The sequence below is a fragment of the Siniperca chuatsi genome, linkage group LG11 (genome assembly GCF_020085105.1).
Source record: "Siniperca chuatsi isolate FFG_IHB_CAS linkage group LG11, ASM2008510v1, whole genome shotgun sequence".
Classification (NCBI taxonomy): Eukaryota; Metazoa; Chordata; class Actinopteri; order Centrarchiformes; family Sinipercidae; genus Siniperca; species Siniperca chuatsi.
The window spans coordinates 12,884,342-12,906,490 of NC_058052.1; the positions used below are offsets into that span (position 1 = coordinate 12,884,342).

Below are 22,149 nucleotides of genomic sequence, written 5' to 3' on the forward strand. Positions count from 1 at the left end.
TCTTTACTATAATGCCCAATTCCTCTGTAATTACAGGCTGTCAGTCTGCCTTTTCCCTAAATTAGCCAAATATTTATTGATTTATTGATGAATTCATACATCTGATGTTTGTTAAAGAGAATACATTTCTCAGACGTCTTTGAGATAGAAAGAAGTACCCATTTCAAGCGTCAAATTATGTAAAAGGGCAGGCGACAAACTGTAGCTTATTTAATTGTAGTTCAAGGTTTTGGTGTTGTGCCCTTTAAATTGTAAGAAAATGATATTGTAAAGCCGTGGGTTATAGCCTTAGCAGTCTTTCACGGCAAACTGGGAGAAACATCTGGGTATCACGATACATTATTTTAACTATTTTCTAACAATTGGTGAACGGCCAGATATGTGGATGTTAACAATGGAGCAACATATCAGTCTGTGAATGGCACGTCCAGATGTGGAAAAAAAAAAAATATATACTGTATATCAAGTCTAATTTGTGGAATATAGAATAAAATGGATACTGTATCACATGGATATGCAATTTTTCTATAGAGACCCAATGTATACAGCCCTGTACCTGACCAAGTCTGTGTCCCATTTTGTGATTTGTCCAAACTAAATATTTAAATATATTTAAGTAATGCTTAAATATTTAAATACAGGTTTGTCACCATGGACTGTCCCCCTGATCCTACTACTTTGTCAGTCCTGACCTCCATTATAATAACAGTCAAGGCCTTCAGAATTAAAGAAGCAACATCTCTACTCCTGGATGTAAAGAGGGATGAAATATCTTACCAACCGAGTAACTTTTATTTAAAATGATCTTTATTACTTAGACTAATGAATTTAAGCCATGTGGACATTTTCTTAAATTTAACAAAATTAAATGATCAACCATAGTCATGCAGCCAATCAACTCTTGAATCGGTGGAACATCCATTTCTGTGGAGAATGATAGACTTTGACAATCGTAGTTGACTGCTGTGGAGGAGTTCCTCGTTTCAACTCGGGGCCACGAGAACAGTGTGTTAGGTCTAGCAACAGTAAGCTTTTAACAAGCAAGCAGTCATACACATCAACATTTTTAGCAATCCAAACACTCTCCAATTTTGACATCTGCTCCTGTCTTCTTGTTTTTATCCAGTACCTCACACTTCGGCGACATACAGTCAGTATTTTGGAGTGAAGTACCAATCTCTGTGAGACAACAACCAAATGAATCCATAATAGACTGTAAGGCGCTATTGGAACAGTGTGCCTCATTTCATTTCAAGATTCAATGAACTTGACCATGGAGGAGAGGGATGGTTTTCAATGCACACGCACATGTCACCACAGATCAAATAAAATAAACAAGATCAAGATGAAGTATGGCTTATGTTCATTAACATCACATTCATCATATTTTTCGGCCTAGTTGGTCGTTCACCTCCCAAAATGTGACCAGACAGAGCTGAGTGGTGGCATCTGGTGTTTGGGGAACCTTGTGCAAATCTTGTACCAATCTACAAAAAATGTGCGGAAGGGTGCAGAATATAGGCTATTTTCTATTACATTTTAGTTCCTAATGTAAAACACATATTTAGGAAATTACTTGTGAAATCAGACTGATCTGATTTTTAAATAATTCATTAAAGCATTTTGGCTCCTCTCCCTCCCCCCTTTTGGCTCCACCATCTCAAGTAGAAAGAGCAACAAAGAAGAGGCTTGTGTAGGAGGTCTATGTCCACCTAGTTTTCCCTCTTCCCACTCAGCAGTCACATGACTCTCTCTGAATGATTTCCGCCACCAACTCCCCCCCCTTAACCAACACACACAGAGTCACACTCGCTCCCATCCACTCTGCTCCAAGCTATTTCTGGTTATTATTGACCACAGTGGGTTTTAAAATAACTTTAATGAGCAAGCATGATTATGTGTGAACTTAAAATGTAAACTCCAGCAGAGGGACACCTGTGTATTTTTTTCTCTTTTATATTTCTCCCATGTAGTTGCACATTTGAGGGAAGGGAAATGTTTCTCTTGGGATCTGGGACAGGTTTTCCTTTTATGAGTGTGTTTGATATTCGGGACATGCTCTGGCCTTAAGAGCTCCATGATTCATTGCAGGAGGCGACATTCGCCCGTAGCAGAGATCCACAGCAGAGACTAATAATAGTCTAGCCTGACTTAGTATCCCATGCGACTCTCTTAATGCTACCTAACACTCAGAAACTAGTAAAAGTTGTTTTAGAAAAATATAGGCACTGACGTTTCCCCACTTGAAAAAAGAAAAAAAGAGGGCAGCATCTTTTGACAGGGCTGAAAGTATCTTTGCACAGAAGGCCCCTTTGTTTTATTATGAGCCCATAAAATGGCACTCCCCCAAGTTGGTTAAAGCGGGAAGGCACAGGGAGAGCAAGAAAGCATCGGCCTGTTGCTGTTATTTTCATTTGTATTGATTGGTCTGTTTCCTGGTATGAGAAATGCCCCTCATAGTTTAAAAAGTCCCTTCAGGAGAGTGAAGCCCACTGATGGCTGAACATTTCTTTTGAATTTTGTACACATATTCTCTCTCTGTCTCTCTTTGCTGTTACTGTATGTATGTGTGTGTGTGTCTTTCTGCATGTCATGTTATCATTGTTTGTCATTTATACAGTGTATGTACCTCTAATAGAAAAGAAAAGTTGTATTTATTTAAATTCATGTCATTCAACTCTAACCCAGATTTTTCTCCCTAAAATTATACTTATAAAAATGTCATCAAATCCAGTATAGAGGATAGTGCTGTCACATGGGGGCACTGTTAAGCTGTAAATTGCATCAGAGTGATATAAGGTACTGATATCCACACAAAATGGTTGCAGCAAATTCACCAATAAACCTCAACACAATTATAGATTCCACCATTTTAATCTTTTTTCCTCTACCAAAATGACATAGCCTGGGAGGCCAGGAACTATATGATTTGCTGTGTGTTGTGTGTGTGTGTGTGTGTGTGTGTGTGTGTGTGTGTCTGTATACTTACCCTCATTTGACTGATGTTGTGTTCCACATTGTGATGTGTCATCAGACAGGCGTGGGTATGCGTGGGTGGATGCACATGCCATATGTGCCACCCCACTCTGACAATAATGTGTGATTATAATGGTAGGTTTGCACTGTCTTTCAGGCATACGGTATGTCTGTACTGCCTTTGAATCTGATAAAAGGCACACGGAGTGTGGTGTATGAACGCCTGGAGAACACAGAGGACATCGATGATGTTGAGCATCAGATTGAAAAGCTGAAATCCAAGGTTGGTCTGACCAAATGACACAAAGCACTGGCACAATATGTGACATAAAGACATTATTTACAAGTCATAGAATGACTTCATGGAACAAAACCTAGAAGTGAAGAGACATAGATAATTACATTACAATACTACTGTATTACAATACACTTGTTTCTTTTTTACTCTTTAATATAATCTGCACTGAGTGTATAATCATGCATTCATCGAAAGGTACACATGCATAGCCTCCAGGTGATCAGTCCCTCCTCTTTATCTTTCTGCCGTGCCCCTCTGTTTTAGCATGCAATTATGGGTGGTTAGCGTTGTCCTTATCATCCAAACACCTGAAATGCAAGCAGCACAAACAAGAAAACACAAGTTAAGACATCTATTAGTTGCTATTAGTTGGCAGTGTCAGCGTGAAGTTGAACATTCCTCCTCTGCCCCCTACATAGATACATTTACTGACAAGGAAAACTTAAGTGTAGCATACAACACACACAAAAGAGTTTGCTTTAATAGTTGAATGGCGGTAGTCTAAATGATGACTTAATATTTCTGAATAATTAACTAATTCTACTGAAGGTAGACAAAGCAACTTTTATAGCATAGTATGTAATAGTGCTAATTATTTACTGGCAGATAAATTATACCTGAATATTTAGACCCCAATGTTTTAATGCTTCATATATCTGTAATATTATAATAGCAATATCTAAAGAGAATTTTAAATATATTTTTTAATGTTAAAGTTTTAAAGTTACTTTAAACTTACTACATTTTTCCATTATTTGTGTTGTTTACTTTAAATACCCCGATAAAGTTTCCAACTATGCCTTGTCAGAAATTAACATACAGTACATGCATATGTGTATTTATTGATTTATTTGGTGGTTTGTTGGTCTTCTCACCAGTGTAAAGATGGACGTCCCCTTTCCTCAAGGGACAGACACAACCTGCAGGAGCTGGAGGGCAAACTGCAGGTCCTCCAGCGCAGGGGGAGACACCTGGAAATTGCAGAAAGGAACTGCTGCACTAAAGTGGGCAGTGCTCTCAGACCTTTCAAGGTGAGTGTATTATGGAAATTGATCTCCCATTCACACAAGTAAATTATATGTCCGATATGGACTGTGTTGTATACAAAGGCAAATACTTTCAATGTCTATATTGGATGTGATCTTACAAACATCATTATTTAGTATTATGTGTTCTGGCCTTGATTTAAATGATTTTTGAGCAGAGGTAGGTTAGGGCTGCATAATGTACTACTGCTAATTTTGTGTTTCATCACTTAATAGTTGTGTAATTTACAAATTCTTGTTTGGCCAAGTATCATGCCTTTGTTCATTTTCGCCACCTTCATCATCTTCCTCCCAAACTGTTACTTTGTGTTCAAGTTCTAATCTGATCTGCTCTAGATTTACTTTTAGTTCTACTTTACGCAACCGTAGATTTACACGATTCCCACGGGTAGTCTCTTCACCTAATTTACTCTGAAGTCTCTCAGGGAGTCTCACATTTCTAAAGCAGGATCTCACGGTTCCCCAGGGATAAACCAAAGCAACCACAAACTTCTCTTTGATTTTACTTTTTTGGGTTGGCAACCAATACCTGGACCTCCATAAATGCAATTTCAATATTGTTGTTTCCGTATTAAAATTTGCCCAAGGGGCAAGGAGGGGGGTTATAACACCACTTGTTTAAGACCTAAAAACATTACTACCTTTGGACATTTTGGTGCCAACACTTCCACTGGCCCAACCCAGGCAAACATTGGGAGATGATGCACTGATGAGCATTATGGAGAGATTTCTAAAGTGCAGCTAAATTCTGCACCCCTGATCCTTAGTGGGTTCCTTGACTAAAGCATATACAACCAGCACCAGCACAAAATTACCATAGAAAATTAACATTACATTGATCAGTTATAAACTGACATTTTACACAGTTTCCTACATTAGTTCGTGCAGCTTAAACCATGGACTATGGACTCATTGAACATAACCAATTCACACAGTTCCCTGAAAAAATTTTCATCACAACGAAAATCCCTCATGACTACCTCTTCCCACCAATCCTAACAATTTACAGTATCCTTATCCCAAAGCACTTAGTTACCAGGGTGCAACAGCATCTTTGTAGTCAGTTTGGCATAAACAGCATTGCATTTTTAATTTCACAAGAATACTTTATTTGAATTTGAGAAAGCCCGGAGGTTGTCGTGATCAATATGTCTTAGAATTACAGAATCATGTCTGTAATTATTCTCGTTAAATGTGATGGTGGTGGGTCAAGAAATAAGTAATTATTTTCCTAAACCTAAAATAATTGTTTTACTTGTACAGATTTTATTGTACTACAGATTTGGTAACCCTTTAGCACGGAACACATGGTAACCAAACTGTCTCTAAAATGTAACTTCTACTTAAAAAGGCATATGATCAGCCTTTCGCAACATATTCGTGATATCATATATTTGTATCTTACCTCTGTTAACCTTACAGACAACAATATTTTTTTACTCCTCACACACTTCCTGCTTTAGCTGTTGAACAGGTATGAGAAGAGTAATGGGACAGGCCAAAATGCTACTGTAATGATTCACTGCAATAATCTCCACACTCTCCTATTCATATTTTACTTGACCCAACCCTCGTGTACATCTAGTACTATGCACAGTGCACATGGATGTGCATTGCACTTACGTGAACACATGTACACGACATGGCTATGCACAGTCAAAATAGGTCCCGCAGTTTTAATCATATTTCTTTGTTAAGGACAGGACGAGTTCCAACATCATTCTCCTAGTCCACATTTTACTTTGCCACTGCTATTAATTTTCCAGTATTTTACTGCACTGCAGGCTTGCACAAACATTTTAAACCAGTGTCTGTAACAGTTTGTCTTTAACCGAGGGGGTTGCTGCTAATGACAGTCCCCAGACTCAAATTTAAACAGTAATGAGTTGGGAGATTTATTTACTATATACTCAGGCACTGGTGTAGAGTGATAAGCCAAATGATTGAGATTTCTCCAGAGCAGTTGCACCACCGTTCTTCAAACACATGCTGTCTTTTTTATATCAACCCTGGTCGTAAGCGAAAATGAATTATTGAACATGTGGAACATCTACAGTTAAAAAGTGCTTGGGCCTCACAAAATAATTACTGTGTTTTGATAGGATCACAAAACAAAGGTAAAAAAAGCTAAATTTTTCAAGCACAGCACTGCTAGATAAGTAATTTATAATCCAATGCAATTCTCTTTGTTAAAAAAACTATGCTACCTTTTCATTTAAGATGTGAAAATAAATCCAATCTTCTCATGATTTAAAAGCTGTTTCATTTATCATAACTTCCTCTTTAGTACTTGACTTTTTAATAGCCAATAACTGTGTTCGCATAACTAAGTTAGGAAATCTATTTTTTTGTTTGGCTTTTGTTTAGTTGGATTGGTTGGATTTGGAGATGAGGGCAGTTTAATCAGTACATTTTAATGACTGTATTTTTTCTTTGTCTGGCCACCTAAGTTTTTAAATTGTTGTTCATATCAACAATAATGACCAAAGGTGTGATGATTATCAGTTTCTTGATTGTAATTGATGCTTTGCTATAATCATTGAGCAATTACATCAAGGGATGTTTTGTCAAAGTTAATTTGGTTGAATTATTGCGTTTTTATGATGTAAATTACTTTATTTTCTCACAATTGTTTGTATCTAGACATTGACATGGATATGTCAAAGGTCCTAGCGTGCTTGAGAGAGAAAATGAATACACTTTTATGTACACGTTTTTACATTCAGTTTCATCTGATCACTCTTTTATCTCGAAAACATGGCCAGTTGTGTGATTAGCTTGGTAACTTGTGGTCAGGGGCCAACTATCACCGTGTTTTGTTTTTTTCGACATTGTACTAAACATCACTGGAACATCATATATTTTAATTGTACTATATATTTTGCCTGCTTTTTTCATCACTATGTCTGCTACAAGATATTTTAGTTATAAAGGCCCCCTTGAAGGTGAGCAGCTGATAGGGTTTATTGACTTTTTGGCTGCCACCCACCTTTTGCCTCCCTGGTTGCAACCTCCCTACTCTGTCTGGGCTGTGCCATTGCTTCCTCCTGTGCCAAACTGTGGCTGGCCAAGCCATATGGTCTCTCCTTGACAAAAGACATGACAGAAAGGTTATATTTGCTGACCCAGTAGATGCCTTTGAAAACATTTCTTATTGGGGGTTCAGTCATGGGGTACGTGAGTTCAGATCCCTTATTTGGTTGTGGCTACATATCACTGTTTGGTATTATAATGTATTGAATTTATTTTGTTGTTGTTTTTTTGCAGATAGTGTTGGGCATTTTCTTCATCCTGGTTGCACTGCTGTTCACTGTTGCCCTGTTCATTTCAAAGTAAGTCATGATATGTCCTGTAACACCATAATTCTTAACACAATACAGCTTACAAATGTATGTCATATAAGGCAGGCAGTGTGACAAAAAATTTACTCTGTAATTGTTTCCTTTAACTATATTTATTAATGTGTAATGCAGGAGATAGATACATATATTTAAGTTTTTTCTATGCGTTTCAGTTTGGATAAAGCTCTCCACTCTGCTGGCATCAGCTCTGGGTTCATAATCTTTGGCACCAACCTAACCAATCCTCTGAATGAACTTCTATTAGCCTTACAACCCGTGAGTATCCTCTCATCTCTCATGATGAAAAGATGATTATACTCAATTAAGATATGCTTAAAGCCATATTTTCTTGTTTCCATCATCATTAACCTAAATGAAGCATAATTTAAAAGCTTTATTCTTGGATATTCTTAAATGCACTTGTAATACTGTTTAATGTACTGAAGGTATAAAACTACAAAAGGAGCTACATACACTAAATGAGTCATATTGTCTTAAATGTTAATTAGGAGTGTGTTACTTTTAGATACGGTCTGATAGGCACCGCTTATATTTTACCAAAGACTATAAGATAACAAAATTACAAAAAGGGAAATTATACCCATATGAATCATACTCACAAGTGCATTCTGCAGTAACTTCAAAATAATTTAATTTCCCAAGGGAGCAGGGCTGAGAAAAAATGAAAACATGACAAGCACAGTTATCAGTTTTAAGTGGGGGCACAATAGATGTTAAATGGCAAAGATAAAGGATAGTTGCTACATTCTACAAATGATGACCACAGATAATTAACACACAAATGAATCAACACTTTTGTGACACAGTCTTGCAAATATATGCATTGTATAGCTGGTACAACTGGCTTTTATGAACCAGCTGTTGATCTGATTCTGAAACCACTAATTTACAAGGCCATGCACAATGATGCTAAAGTTATTATTCAGTAAACTGTACAAAACCTGGTAACCGCTGAAATGTGAACAAGTGAAAACAACAAAAGGTGGACAAAATAAGCAAAAACCCTGCAATACAACAGCCCTGCCTACTACCTTTGTAAATAATATGCCGTACACCCAACCACATGGTGCTTTTTTCGTCTTAAGTGATAGTTTTAGATGTTTTAGACTGTATGACTGAACTATTTTAATCTAATTTAATTTGTACGCTCTTCATGGTAAATGGACTGTACTTATATAGCGCCTTTCTAGTCTTTCTGACTACTCAAAGCGTTCACACACATTCATACACTGATGGCAGAACTGCTCATCAAAGTAACTAATCATTCACACACAGCCACTTCGACATATGGGCTGGGGGAAGCCGGGATTGAACTGCCGCCCTTCCGATTGGTGGACGACCCGCTCTACCACTAAGTCCACAGTCGCCCCTCATGGCACTTACATAGTGCATTCAATCAAGCTCCATTATATACATCTCTCTGTGAACCACATTACAGAAACATCATCTATACAGATAATAAAATATTACAAATCATAAATAAATGTCATTAAATCATTTAGCTAATGTTTTGCTTCATGAAACAGCCTTTTGCTATCCGAAACATGATCCAAAGAAAACCTTGGTGAAACTTGGAATCTCGTGGATGCTGGTTAAAGAATCAAAATGTCTTTATTTTCTTGCCTGTTGTCTTGTGTTAGTTTAATTAATCAAATCCTTTTTATTTGTTTTTAAGAAGTTTAGAGGTCAGTGTTGTAACCTGGGTTTGATTGTATACTTCGAGCTTAACAAATCTGGGTATTTATCAATCTTGAAATCAGATTAATGCACACATAACCAGAATCTTTGTAATTTTGTCCAAAGTTATGAGCTACAGGTTGGCAAATAATTAGCCACTGTCTTCTTTAAGCATTTTTATTTTTGTGCAACAATAAACCTGTGGATATACAGTATATTAGCAAAAGGTTAAAAGACCAAAGCCTTATTTTAAGTTTTTTAAAATATAAACTATTGAGATTGACAGAACATAAATCACTACATTGCCGCAGGTCTGGACACTGAACAGAACACCCTCTGTTAAACTTAGTATTCTACAGCAGAATTTAGAGAAAAAATGACTGACAGGTCAGACCATTAAAGAATTGCTTCATAGATAGTGGCATTGATTAAATGTCTAAGGCCAGTGTTTAGAAGTATGACCTTGGTATTTAAGGAATTAAATCCACCATACTAGGAATGGGATACTATATAGGGATCACATTTGAGGTTAAATCAGAACACAACAACACAATCGTTAAATCTGTGTTACATGCACTGTGTTTTTTAGTCTAGACTACACTACTGTAAATAACCTATTATTGACTGATTAATAGGAAACGGTTAGGAATACAGCTGTTGGTGTTCAACAGTCTTGACAATGTCTGAATGCAATACACATTGACCATTGCGAATGTGCTTTAGATTCACTGGCCTAGACCAAGTGGTATTGATGACACTGTCAACACTGACATCCCTTCCAAGTTAATAACCAAACTTGGAAACCTGTCGTAAGCCCGATTACTGAACCCAAATGCAGAACACATGGAACAGAGCTGGGTATAGTTGCAACAGTCATTATTGTACAGAATGGATATCTGTGTACGAAGTCTGGCTTGGTTCGTGGTCGCCCTGAGGACTCGACCAGGTCGAGGAAGAGAATGGCGACGCTCTGGATGGAGACAAGGAGAGCTGGCTCTGTACTGGTGAGCGTAGTGGGAAGGGCTGGACCGGCCAGGCGGTGGACCCGTGAAGACTGGAGGTTGGTCTGTTTAGACAGTCGGTAGACAGCAAGCTCCGGAGGCAAAGTTGGCTGGTCAGACTAGGTGGCTGGCGAGGGTAACGTGGCAGTTGGTGTGGTAACAGGTTTGCAGAAATCCGAGGACAGACTGAGGCTGAGATCACTGGCAGAGCGTAAGTCCGTGGCAGAGACAGAACTGAGTTACCACCAGGCAAAACAAGAACAAATCAACACTTATCTTTAGTTCGAAGTAGGAGCCGTTACATAGTACGTGTACACATGTACAGAGACGAACTGCCACTGGTAGTGTGAGAGCCTGGTAGATAAGCAGTGGAGACTGATAACTGATTGAAGTCAGGTGTGCTGGTGACAGAGCTAGGTCCTTACTGAACACTTCGCTTAGGTCATGATACTCCTTAGGAATCAGAGACAGATCCCGGGGTTCCGGGCTGAGTGGTGGAGTGCCGACCTCTGGAGGTGACTGAACGGATTGCAGACAGGTGGAGAGGCAGAATGGGCTCCAACTCATGATCCTTCCCTTGGCCCAGTCAATGTGTGGATTATGGCGATGTAGCCAGGGGAAGCCCAGGACCAGTGGTGTGTTGGGGGATGAGATGAGTTGGAACTGGATCTTCTCTCTGTGGTTTCCCAAAAGCACCAAGGACACCGGAACCGTACAGTGGGTAACTTGAGCCAGAATTCTGCCATCCAGCGCCTCAGCATTGCGTGGAACATCCAGAGCTTCAATGAGGAGACCAGCCTGGTGATCCAACTCGGTGTCCAGAAAATTACCCTCTGCTCCGAAGTTGATGAGAGCCAACAAGGAGAGCGACCCGCTTTGGTTGTAGAGTGTGGCCGGGATCTGTAGTCTAGGCGGGCCCTGGTTACGGGGGTTGTCTTGGCTCACCAGAACCCCCACTGCGACTGGTGAGCCTAATCTTTTGGTCTCCGGGAACATGTTGCCAGGAAGTGACCCTTGTTACCGCAGTAAAAGCACTCCCCCGCAGTGCGTCTATGGCGACGCTCGGCCGGCGTCAGATGGGTCCGGCCTAGTTGCATCGGTTCCCCCTCAGAGGTGGTTGGGGTCAGCGGATCTGGAGCTGTGGTCAGACTGGGCGATCCTGTTCCGGGTCACGTTGTTGTAGCGGCGTAGCGTGATGGATGGGTGTGAGGACGGTTGGTGTGCTCCTGGCGTTGCTCGCGTATGAAGTTGTCCATTCGTATACACAGCGAGACCAACGCGTCTAAACTGGTGGGCTCCTCCCATTCGGCCAGTTCATCCTTCAGGATGTCACTCAGTCCGGTTACAAACACACTGATTAATGCCTCCTCGTTCCAGCCCGAGTCTGCGGCCAGGATGCGAAAATCCACAGAATAATCTGCCACGCTGCGGTCTCCCTGTCGGATCCGTAAAAGCCACTTCCCTGTGTTCCCACTGGTATCTGGATGATCAAACACCTTTCTCATTCTTTCCAAAAACTCGGCCAAGGAAAACGACGATAGGGGTTGACGAGCATGTGTGGCTTCTGCCCAGGCTAATGCTCTGTCCCTTAATAGTCCCACAATGTAGTTTACCTTGGATTGATCTGAAGCAAAAGTGGCGGGGCACTGGCAGAAGACCAAAGAGCATTGCAGCAGGAAACCCCGACATCTAGTGACATCTCCGGTGAAAGGAACCGGGTCGGAGGCGTAAGATTCCCGGAGGGGTGGTGGTGTCGCCGGTGGGTTTGCAGGGGTAGTCAGCGAAGCTGATGTGGACGAGGCTGTCGAGGAGAGCTGGGTTGTGAGTCTGGATACCTGCTGAGTCAGCTATGTAATCTGGGTGACCATGGCTTGATTACTATCGGAGAGAGCCCGTAGTATCTGCTCGTGTTGGCCCAGAAGAATCCCCAGGCTGGTTAATGCCTGATGGAATGGGACTGCTTCCGGGTTGGCGCCTGCTGGGGTCCATGTTGGCCAGATCGTTCTGTCCTAAGCCTGATTACTGAACCCAAATGCAGAACACATGGAACTGAGCTGGGTATAGTTGCAACAGTCTTTATTGCACAGAATGGATATCTCACAAAGTCTGGCGTGGTTCGTGGTCGCCCCGAGGACTTGACCAGACCAGGTCAAGGAAGAGAATGGCGACGCTCTGGACAGAGACAAGGAGAGCTGGCTCTGGACTGGTGAGCGTAGTGGGAAGGGCTGGACCGGCCAGGCGGTGGACCCGTGAAGACTGGAGGTTGGTCCTGGTAGACAGCAGGCTTCGGAGGCGAAGTTAGCTGGTCAGACTAGGCAGCTGGCGAGGGTGATGTGGCTGTTGGTGTGGTAATAGGTTTGCGTAGGTCTGTGGCAGAGACAGAACTGAGTTACCACCAGGCAAAACAAGAACAAATCAACACTTCGAAGTAGGAGCCATTAAATAGTACGCGTACACATATACGGAGACGATCTGGCACTGGTAGTGTGGTAGAGCCAGTAGATAAGTAGTGGAGACTGATTATTGATTGAAGTCAGGTGTGCCGGTGATCAGCAGCAGGCAGGAGACCAGGAAGCCAGACCAGAATGCAGATACACACACAACAACGGACAGGGGACAGCCAAGAAACACAAGGAGAGGCAGGTACACTGGTGCACAGAAGGATCAGGGGGGCATAGGGGCTAACTATGACAAAACCTGGGCATTAACACCTCCATTTGCAATTGGAAAGTAATATTCATTGCACTACTGTTCTGCCCAGTCCAATTCATTATTGTACATACCCATCAGTATACTTCTGTATATAATAATGCCATCTGTATATAATGTCCATAGTACTACTTATACCCTGCACTAGCTTATGGAACTTCTGGCTAGACCTAAACTGCCTTTCGTTGCCTTGTACTTGTACATGTGTAATGACAATAAAGTTGAATCTGATAGTTGCTCATTAACAGCTCCAAGCATCCTTGAGAGGCAGTCAGCCTGAATGTTTGGCTCTGAAAGCAATAATGGCTTTTTATGTGACTCATGCATGTGAGTTATGTAGCTTACCTCTGTCCTTGGTATCACAGGTTTTTCCATTGGATTATATCCTGATCACAGTCATCACCATGTACTTCGTAGTCACATCCATGGCTGGTATTCGCAACATGGGCATCTGGTTCTTTTGGATAAGGGTAAGCAATGACCCTACTTCTATGTTACCTTAAAAACTGTGCGAATACACTATTAATTCCACATTAACATTTTCTTCTCTTTCAGCTGTACAAAATAAGACCTAAGAGAACTCGCCCCCAAGCTCTGCTCTTCCTCTGTATGATTCTTCTCTTGATTGTCCTTCACACCAGCTACATGATCTATAGCCTAGCCCCACAATATGTCATGTATGGCAGCCAGAAATATCTTGTACAGGTGAGGAAAAATGTATATACATTTCCGTGTATTTCTAGGTTTTTAGTCTCGCTGATGAGCGCTAGCGCTGAGGATGGGGCTCTAACGATGGCAGTGTCGGTCAGCCAGTGGGTTCAAACCACTTCGGTCTAGCTTGGTGTAGGCAGCAGCATAGTCTCTATGGGCTGATAGCAGGGCTTTTAGACTCTTGTTCTTTTTGGATTCTGTCTATCTGTATTAGAGTATGTAGCTATTACTGTGTGGATCTGTTGTTTGACAGTCTACCCTCTGTGTGATGTGATGTAGCTCTGCTCTCTCTCTGTGTGGGTGTGTGCATGTAGTTTAGATGCTACCTTGTGTCTATGCTTCGTCTCAAAAAATCTTTTAAACAACATAATTAAAATGAACCACGGTGTTGCTTTTACTGAAACATCCTGTTTTTAAATAACCTTTTTAAAACCAGATCTATATGACTCACAGGGTGTAAATATGGTTTATTCCTCTCAGCTGCTGCTGTTTTTTCACCTACAGTATTTGAATACATTGTCTCTCAATGTCATTTATATCACCCTAACACAGACAGTGTAGCCTATATGTAGTGGATATTAAGAATTGTGCACAGTAAATTCCTTAAACTTATGCCTTGTTAGTTAATTTAGTAATCTTTTAAGTGCTTCTAATGTAAGTGAAAATTAGTTTCTTAGTACCTGTTGTTTGGGTTTACTGTAAACTAAAAAGCCTATATTGCTCTTTTAAGATCTGAATTATGTCTATTTATTGAATCAGAATCAGGTTTACTGCCAAGTAGGTTTTCACATACAAGGAATTTTCCTTGGTATATTGGTGCTTAACAATAAACAAAGTAAGTAGAAAAAGGAAAAAAGAAAAGATTAAGCAAGTACTGCATATCAAGAAGCATAAATATATAATTGACAATAAAATATGAAAATAATGTATAATATGTACAATATGACTATTTAAATGAAAGAGCTGTACAGTTCTTGTTTACCAGGGAATGTGCAAAAGTTCACAGTATGAAGTATAAAGAATATTTTCAATGTGCAAGATGAATTAATCTTATTTTTATTCACGGCAAAACTCATCATCTGGAACCAAAACATCCAGGTCATTTTCAGCCTATTATAGATTTTCAGCAATTATGGTTTTGTAGTCCTTCTTCTCAAGCCACAGTGTGTTTGTACTGCATGAAGTAGTTTGTAGTGTTTCTTTGCTAAACAGATATATGCCTCTTGTGTTTTGTGATCAGAGTCAGATGCCCTCAGCAGGTCCTACATCTGGGAATGCTACTTCTGGTACCACAAGGATCTGTGATGCTGACGCACCTGAGGGTAAGTTTGTCATCTCTGCTAGCACAGTAAGGTAGCGCTGGTCCAATAGTGAGATGTTGGAAGAACTTACAACACATCATCAAAGATTTATTCATCACATGTCGAGTCTGTACTAGAAGAAAGGAAGGACAGTGTACAACCCGGCCATTTCGTGTAGAACACTGTTCAGTAATCTTTATCACCATTCATTATTCATTAGAGGGAATAATATCAAGGACAAACATTTAGTAATGCAGTACATGGCCTCTTGGCGTCTCCATGCCAACACTTATAATAGTAAATCAGCCATGAAAACACAAATGTGTGAATGTACATCATACCAGTGAGCTTTATCACAATAATTTATTCATTTGCCAAATGTTCAAGGAAGGCTCTTGTTGGTGGTGGAGAGGATATGAAGCAATTGTCATATTTTGGTTATGCATGTTTGTTTTTGTTATCGGAGGTGTATTAATGTGGGGGATAATTATTTTTTATTCAAATGAATCAAGGTGTTGGGCCATAAATGCTCTCCCAGAAGACGCAGAATTGCAATTAGAGTAGCTAATGAGTTTTGATGGGTTTAAGTGTCAAGTATGTAATGAAAAAATAGTTAATGTGAAAACAGTTAAGTAGGTCTTGTTAATTCTTACAGTCAATTAAATATTAAGCATAGTTGATATTTCCTAAATATTACATGATATTTTCTCTTTAAGTTATCCTTTGACTGTGGCAGTGTTAAATTACATGGGATCAAATGCCAACCCTGTGATTTGTGGACATGCTGAGCCACAGCCACCTCTTTTCTATCTAGTATCAGGGTGATTCACCTTGAACATGAGAAAGTGGCCTTGTTATATGTGTTACTTGAGGAGGAGTTTTATTTACATCTGTTGCTATGAACAGTTCCCTACAGTGTGTCAGTTCCCGTGAAGAAGTTCCTTGTAGTGCCTCTCATTGTCATTAAGGGAAGCATGTGCGCCTGCACCTGATGTGGCAGGAAAGCTTGGAATGACAATGAGGTGTATACCTGAATACAGAAAAGATGTTCGAGATAGCCATTATTGACTTGGTTTTCATGAATAATTTCCACTTTATCCAACAGTACTGAAAATGCATTGAGACAGCGTAAGACAGGCAGAAAATAGAAAGATAAAGCAGAGGCAGGAGAGTACCTGCAGAGATCAAAGGTGAAATATTATTTGTTTACAATAATCGGATGTGTAGACATATATATTTAGGTTTTCTCCTACATGTGGGCAGGTTAAACAGTTTTTTTTACACATTGTAGCAAATAGACTTTGCCCACATTAATTAACTGACAGCTGTCTTGAATAACCTACAGTTCTGAATCACTGTGGACTTCATTCTATGCCATGCCATTTGTTATGCGGCACAAGGTATTTCCTCATAGTATTTTCTCATAGAAGAATCTCCTAGAACATACGCAGAAGGATGTTGTAATATTGTTTATGGACAGATAGTGTCAAAAGTGTCTGTTTCAGACACACAGTGGACCACACAGTCACTGTCTCCAGTGTCTTTAGTCTTCTTTTTTTTTTTTTAAGATTTTGTGTTGCATTATGCTGTACTGTAAATCAAACACACAGAAATTACACAAATAGGTTACAAAAAATCACTATCAGTTGACAAATTAAACCACTTTGCATTTGGTTTTATCTGGTTTTCTACCCATAACATGTAAGAAGTGCCAGTGCAATTAATCTATCTATCTAGATAGCTATCTAGCTTTCTATTCAGGAAACTGATTGTTTTGCTTGTGATAGAAAAGGGCCTTATAGGGTTGTAGTTTTGTCGATTTATGAGGTTTATATACAGAAATACATTATCAAAAGAACATTTTGGTGTGATTTTCTGTTGAGTACAATCATTGCAGAAACTGGAGCCAGTCTCTCCAGTGAAATGGCACCTGTGGTTGGCACACACTTTGACATGGTTGACAGATGTAGTGACCTGAGTGGGACCTTGCTCATCTAAATATGGATAGCTTGAGAGTGATTAGCTGAACTACAAAGTGAATCAAGAAAGAACCAGAAGTGATGAGCGTATTTGGCTGGGCTTTCAACAGTGGGTTTAGTTCATGGTAAATTACTTTATCAGGGTTATACAACATGGAGGTGCTAATGGACTAATGTCTTTGACATTTGAAAGAAGTGTACCTCTTTGGGCCCTATTCCATGAATCAGTGGCACCTTGCACAAAAGGTAGTCAGTGGTCAGTGGTTGCAATTTCCACGGGTAGAGCCCCACAGCTAAGCTGAAGCATATTTAGAAACTGGTATGATTAGGCAGAATACATTAACAGTCATGACCATTCAAATCAGCTCTTCTTATCACACATAAAAGTGTCCAGAGCTTCTCCTATTAAGAAACTTGTGCATAATTGGAAAAATACAGTACACCAAAATACTTTATATTCTAAAAATGTAAATTTCAACATAAATATACAGCCAAAGATGGATTGTGTCCCCTTTTCAGATAAATTCTTTAAATATTGAAACCGTTGTAACCATGTTGTCCATATACTGTATAATGAGGACCAATTTTATATCAAAAGATAGCAATCCAGTCACCTGTGCAACAGTTTCAACTAACCAGTACAATAAACATGATGTATTATTTTGGTTGCCTTTAATAACGTTTACTGTAAGTGATTAATACGGTTGCATTCAATTAATCCAGCTATGTTTACACGTGACAATAATGCCAATACTGCCAACATACAGAATTACATAAACTGACAATCCCCCATAGTACTCCTGTTTACATGACTATTCAGACAGAATTGTGGAAACTAATTGGCTTTTCTTTGTTTGGTTGTTTGTTTTTCTCAAACAATTAATTTGTTTCCTGTCTCACAATTAACTCAAACAGATTCAGCCATGATCCTGCACCACTTCGTCATGTTGTTTTTGCAGCCTGGAAGCTGTGTTGTATCTCAATAGAAGTTAAATATAGCTGTTGAAGTTGAGCTGGATTAAGTAAATTAAATCAAATCAAATGTGTTTCTGGTCACCACAGGACCCTCAGTGGGTAAGAACAGAAATCAGTGTTTGTCCAAGTTGTGTTAATTGCTGAGGGCACATGTCAAAGGACTGTGGGATGTGTTCATTTACACAGACATTTTGGCACTCTTCAGTACTGGTATAATAAAGGACTTGTGGTGACAGAGTCACTAGGACAATGGCGAGGAGTATTTCTACTCTCTCTTTTGACCAGCTTAGGGAAACTGGTCCTATTTTGGACTTCTTGGAAATGGCTCCTGCTTTCATAACAGCCGTTGTACCACCTACCATGAGGAGGAGGAAGTGTCAAGCAGAGACAACACATGCGACTGAGAGGGAATACAATCAAAAGCTTATCGACTGATATACTGTAGAAAGTAACAGGTGAAAGATTTAATTTGTGTGGTGAAAGCGTGCGACTCCCAATTTAACAAAGCAGCTTTTTCCCAAAGGACACAGTACCTCATCAACCCTTGGTATGATAATGTCTGTACCAGTGAAAAGGTAGGAGAGAGGGATGGGTGTAGAGGACTATATGGCAAGTCAGTCAACCAACCAGCTCACCTAAATGTACTTCACTAATCTGTGTTGTTAGATCATTTGTACTGCAATTCCTGTTTTTTGCTAGAGTGTCAATCTAAAAAAACTATCTGAAAAGTCAAGATGATTAAATACACCCAGGACAAAAACTGAGAATGATCCACTGATAGTAAATGGGGCACATTGTTGTAATGGCATTTACATTATCCAGTGGTTTTGTTACGTTTTATTATTAATAAATAAAATACAATACAACAATACATAGGGGAATGTGTACCATATGTACAAATACTGTTACACGTACCCTACTATACCCATATTCACATTCTCTAACCCTGACCCTAACCCTTATTTTGCAGAGAGCTGTTACATTATGTTGGCATGGTCTGTATATTTTGGTAATCAAATATTGGTTGGATGCTAGTTGGATTCTAGCATTAAACCAGGCAGTGTATTATAGCTATATGTTTTGTAAAAATAGAAATAGTATTCTTCATGCCACGTCTCCTGGGAGAAAAGAAATGCTACCGTAGCAAGAGATTCACAAACATGGATATGAATTGACATTGGCATATTCTCTAAATCTCAGGCTCCTCACTGTGGATGTGAAAAATAAGAATGGGAATACACTATTATAGAAAATCATATTTTGAACAGGCTCTGGAAGGGCATCATTTTGTAATAACCCTTAGTGTGACACTGGATCAAAAGACAGCTAAGGAAAAGTGGGTAGAAGTCAAGCAGGTGACTGATTGGCCAGTTGGTCGCAGTGGTGTAATGTCACTAACATCTTGGTGAGCAACTGCTCAGTGCCAAGCTCTCCATTATCTACTCTAAGGTCATTGTCACACCATTACCCATTTACTCAGCATAATGGAAATGAATCCTCAGGAATTAGTTGCCATGGCCCCAGACAACCTGCACCCTGAAGTCTTCTTCATTATGTGATGTAACACAGGGTTTACTTTAAGGAAAAGAAGTCTGGTGCTGTCTGTGTATTATTGGAAGTCCTGTTCTCTGGACTTCCACACAGTAGTGATGCTGCTTTCCTCTTTATATTGGCAGCTGTTTATTTTAAATTTCATCTTAGTCCATTTCATTTTATATCCACACTCAATCTCTCTCCAGCCATTGACACAAACTTAAACCCTTGCAGCACTAAATCTCTCCAAGTTTGGTTTTAGTATATTCAATCACTTTATTTTAAAGTTCTTTTAATATATAATTTTAATAGTTAATTAAATTTTATTTGTTATGGCTTCATGAAGGAATTCTCAGCACTAGATGAGGCTGCTCTTTCAAATTATTCTCACCACCATGATGCTCATGCTGCTACTTATGGTGGGCGAGTTGCTTTGACCATAAACTCTGACTTGCATCTAAGTTCATCTACATCTGCCCTTGTCAGTAAAGATGTTTTTTATAGTTGTACTTACTACCCTCTTGGATGATATACATTTCATGTTTTGTTTTGTTTTTTTCTTTTTCTGACTGACAATTGTGTAATTGTTGAGGATCTCAAATGTTAATAATCCGTCAGACCCATTTAAATAGGCCTTCATCTCACTTATTGACGCGTCTGATTTCATTTCATTACGACCGCTTCCATCACAGATTTATGTCCATTTCTAATGATCACTCCTTTACCCAAGAAATTAACTGTCTCCTCTGTTGTTTATTGCGGTCATGTTAACGCCTCCATCATCACATCTGCATTTGCAAACATTATTGGTTGCATTAGTTCCCTTGACAAACTGACCAATGATTTTAATGACATTCTGTCCGCATCGCTCCTGACTCTTGAGTTAAGTCTGTGTCAGATTATCTAAAAACCCTGTGCATTGTGCGTACAGTAATGGCATATTACAAAACCTAAGTATGTCAACAACAACATAATTTTTTATGTAAAGGCAGGCAGCTCAAAAACTTATTAAAACACCTTTTTCCAGCAAGGAAAGTTTATTTCACACTTAATATCAATAAATGTAACCCCAGGTTGTTGTTTTTTTTTTTTTGACGCAATAGCTCAATTTACCAATAAACGCCCTCTGGGTCGTTGCTCCAGTTTTTCTGCTGATGATTTTCTTGGTTTGTTTTTTCACCGTTAAGGTCGACACTGTAAATATAATATTATGGTATAAGACCCCTCATGCCCGCCTCATTCTGTATAAATGTCTTGCTGGCAGTTTAAGCTGAATTTTGACTATGAGCTGCAGTCCAGTTTTTACCTTGGAAGACATATCACATTATTTCTAGCTTGAATCCCAGTGATGAAACTTCTAATACAGAGGAGTGTTTTCACACTATGGACTGCTGTCTGTTTCCTAGCAACTTGCCGGTTTCCACAGCATTGTTTTAAAGAGCTTCAGGGGGAAGATGGTCATACTTTTATGTGTTGCCTCTGAGATGTCAGGTGCCCAAGCAATTTTCAACAGGAGACTCCCTCAACCCCAACACAAATTAATAGTAATTTTCTTTGCATCAAGGGGATCATCATCAATTTGCATTACAATGGAATATGTCAGTCAAAAGTTATTCTCTTGAAAGAAACATGTCCATCTAGTAATCCACAGACACCCCCTTACCTTGTAAAGGAAAATGCAGTTTCTGTTTGTGCTTGGTATTGTTCCTCCACTATTAATTAATATAATTAAAAACACTTTCTGATCAAGATTGGGCTTTAAAGAAGTCTAATTAAACTTATACTCTTTGCCTAAAGCTGCTCTAATCAATATTTTTTTACTTTGTTTCTAGCTGCAGCAGGCAGCTTTTTTTCAGCAAAAAAGATCTGATAAACCCTCTGTACACCACCTGCCCAGCACCAAACAGTAGAAAATAGAGGAGCATTTAGCAAAAGACCCAGCTAAAGGCCCAGACATTTCCCTCAGGAGTTGGTGGAGACCAAAACAGCTAAAAGGAGAGTGAATATTGGATGCACATCCAACAGGACGCCTGAAACCATACTCCAAATAATGAGAGGGTTGTTAACAAGTTGTGTGATTGTCTGATACCTACTATCAGTTACTACTCTCAATGGACCTTTTAGAGATGTAGCTGCATCCCCAGATGTAAAGTAATTTAATCATAACCACGTTGTGATTAGCTGGAATTTTCTTTCTTGGCTTCCTGTTCATATAATGAGTGGTTTAGGTTAGGTCAAGTTAGGTAAGGTTACTTCTACATATGTCTTTTGTGGAGGTCTTGAGCACTGCTCAAATGGATTTTATCTGCAAATAAAATTTGCACAGTGAAAAGATGCTTTTGGTGAAAATTCATCAACAACACTAATATGAGAAGCCAGACATTTGAAAATAGTTTTGTTGAAGGAACATCAGCATCCTCAAAGGACATTGGAATGAAAGTGCTCTGTTGCTTTTTAGATGGAGAGAAAGTAAAAGCATACAGTGTAGGAAGACGAGTGCTTGCTGATAGCGAGGCTTTCACAAAGAACACACTGTGTGTGTGTGTGTGTGTGTTCAGGGTTTTATGCATGTTTGTGAATG

The 22,149-nt window shown here is 39.4% G+C and overlaps 1 protein-coding gene across 3 annotated transcripts in view; it reads left to right on the plus strand.

Moving 5' to 3' along the window:
• Positions 1 to 22,149, plus strand: part of lmbrd1 (LMBR1 domain containing 1) — a 58,593-nt gene that overhangs the window by 30,777 nt on the left and 5,667 nt on the right. Inside the window, exons 8-14 of one of the 3 annotated variants that reach the window (XM_044213679.1) lie at positions 3,134 to 3,259; positions 4,153 to 4,305; positions 7,588 to 7,652; positions 7,835 to 7,937; positions 13,435 to 13,539; positions 13,625 to 13,774; positions 15,021 to 15,102. In XM_044213679.1, coding sequence (XP_044069614.1) covers positions 3,134 to 3,259; positions 4,153 to 4,305; positions 7,588 to 7,652; positions 7,835 to 7,937; positions 13,435 to 13,539; positions 13,625 to 13,774; positions 15,021 to 15,102 — 784 coding nt within the window. The remainder of the gene's footprint in view (positions 1 to 3,133; positions 3,260 to 4,152; positions 4,306 to 7,587; positions 7,653 to 7,834; positions 7,938 to 13,434; positions 13,540 to 13,624; positions 13,775 to 15,020; positions 15,103 to 22,149) is intronic. The other 2 variants (XM_044213680.1, XM_044213681.1) reach the window with 2 other exon arrangements.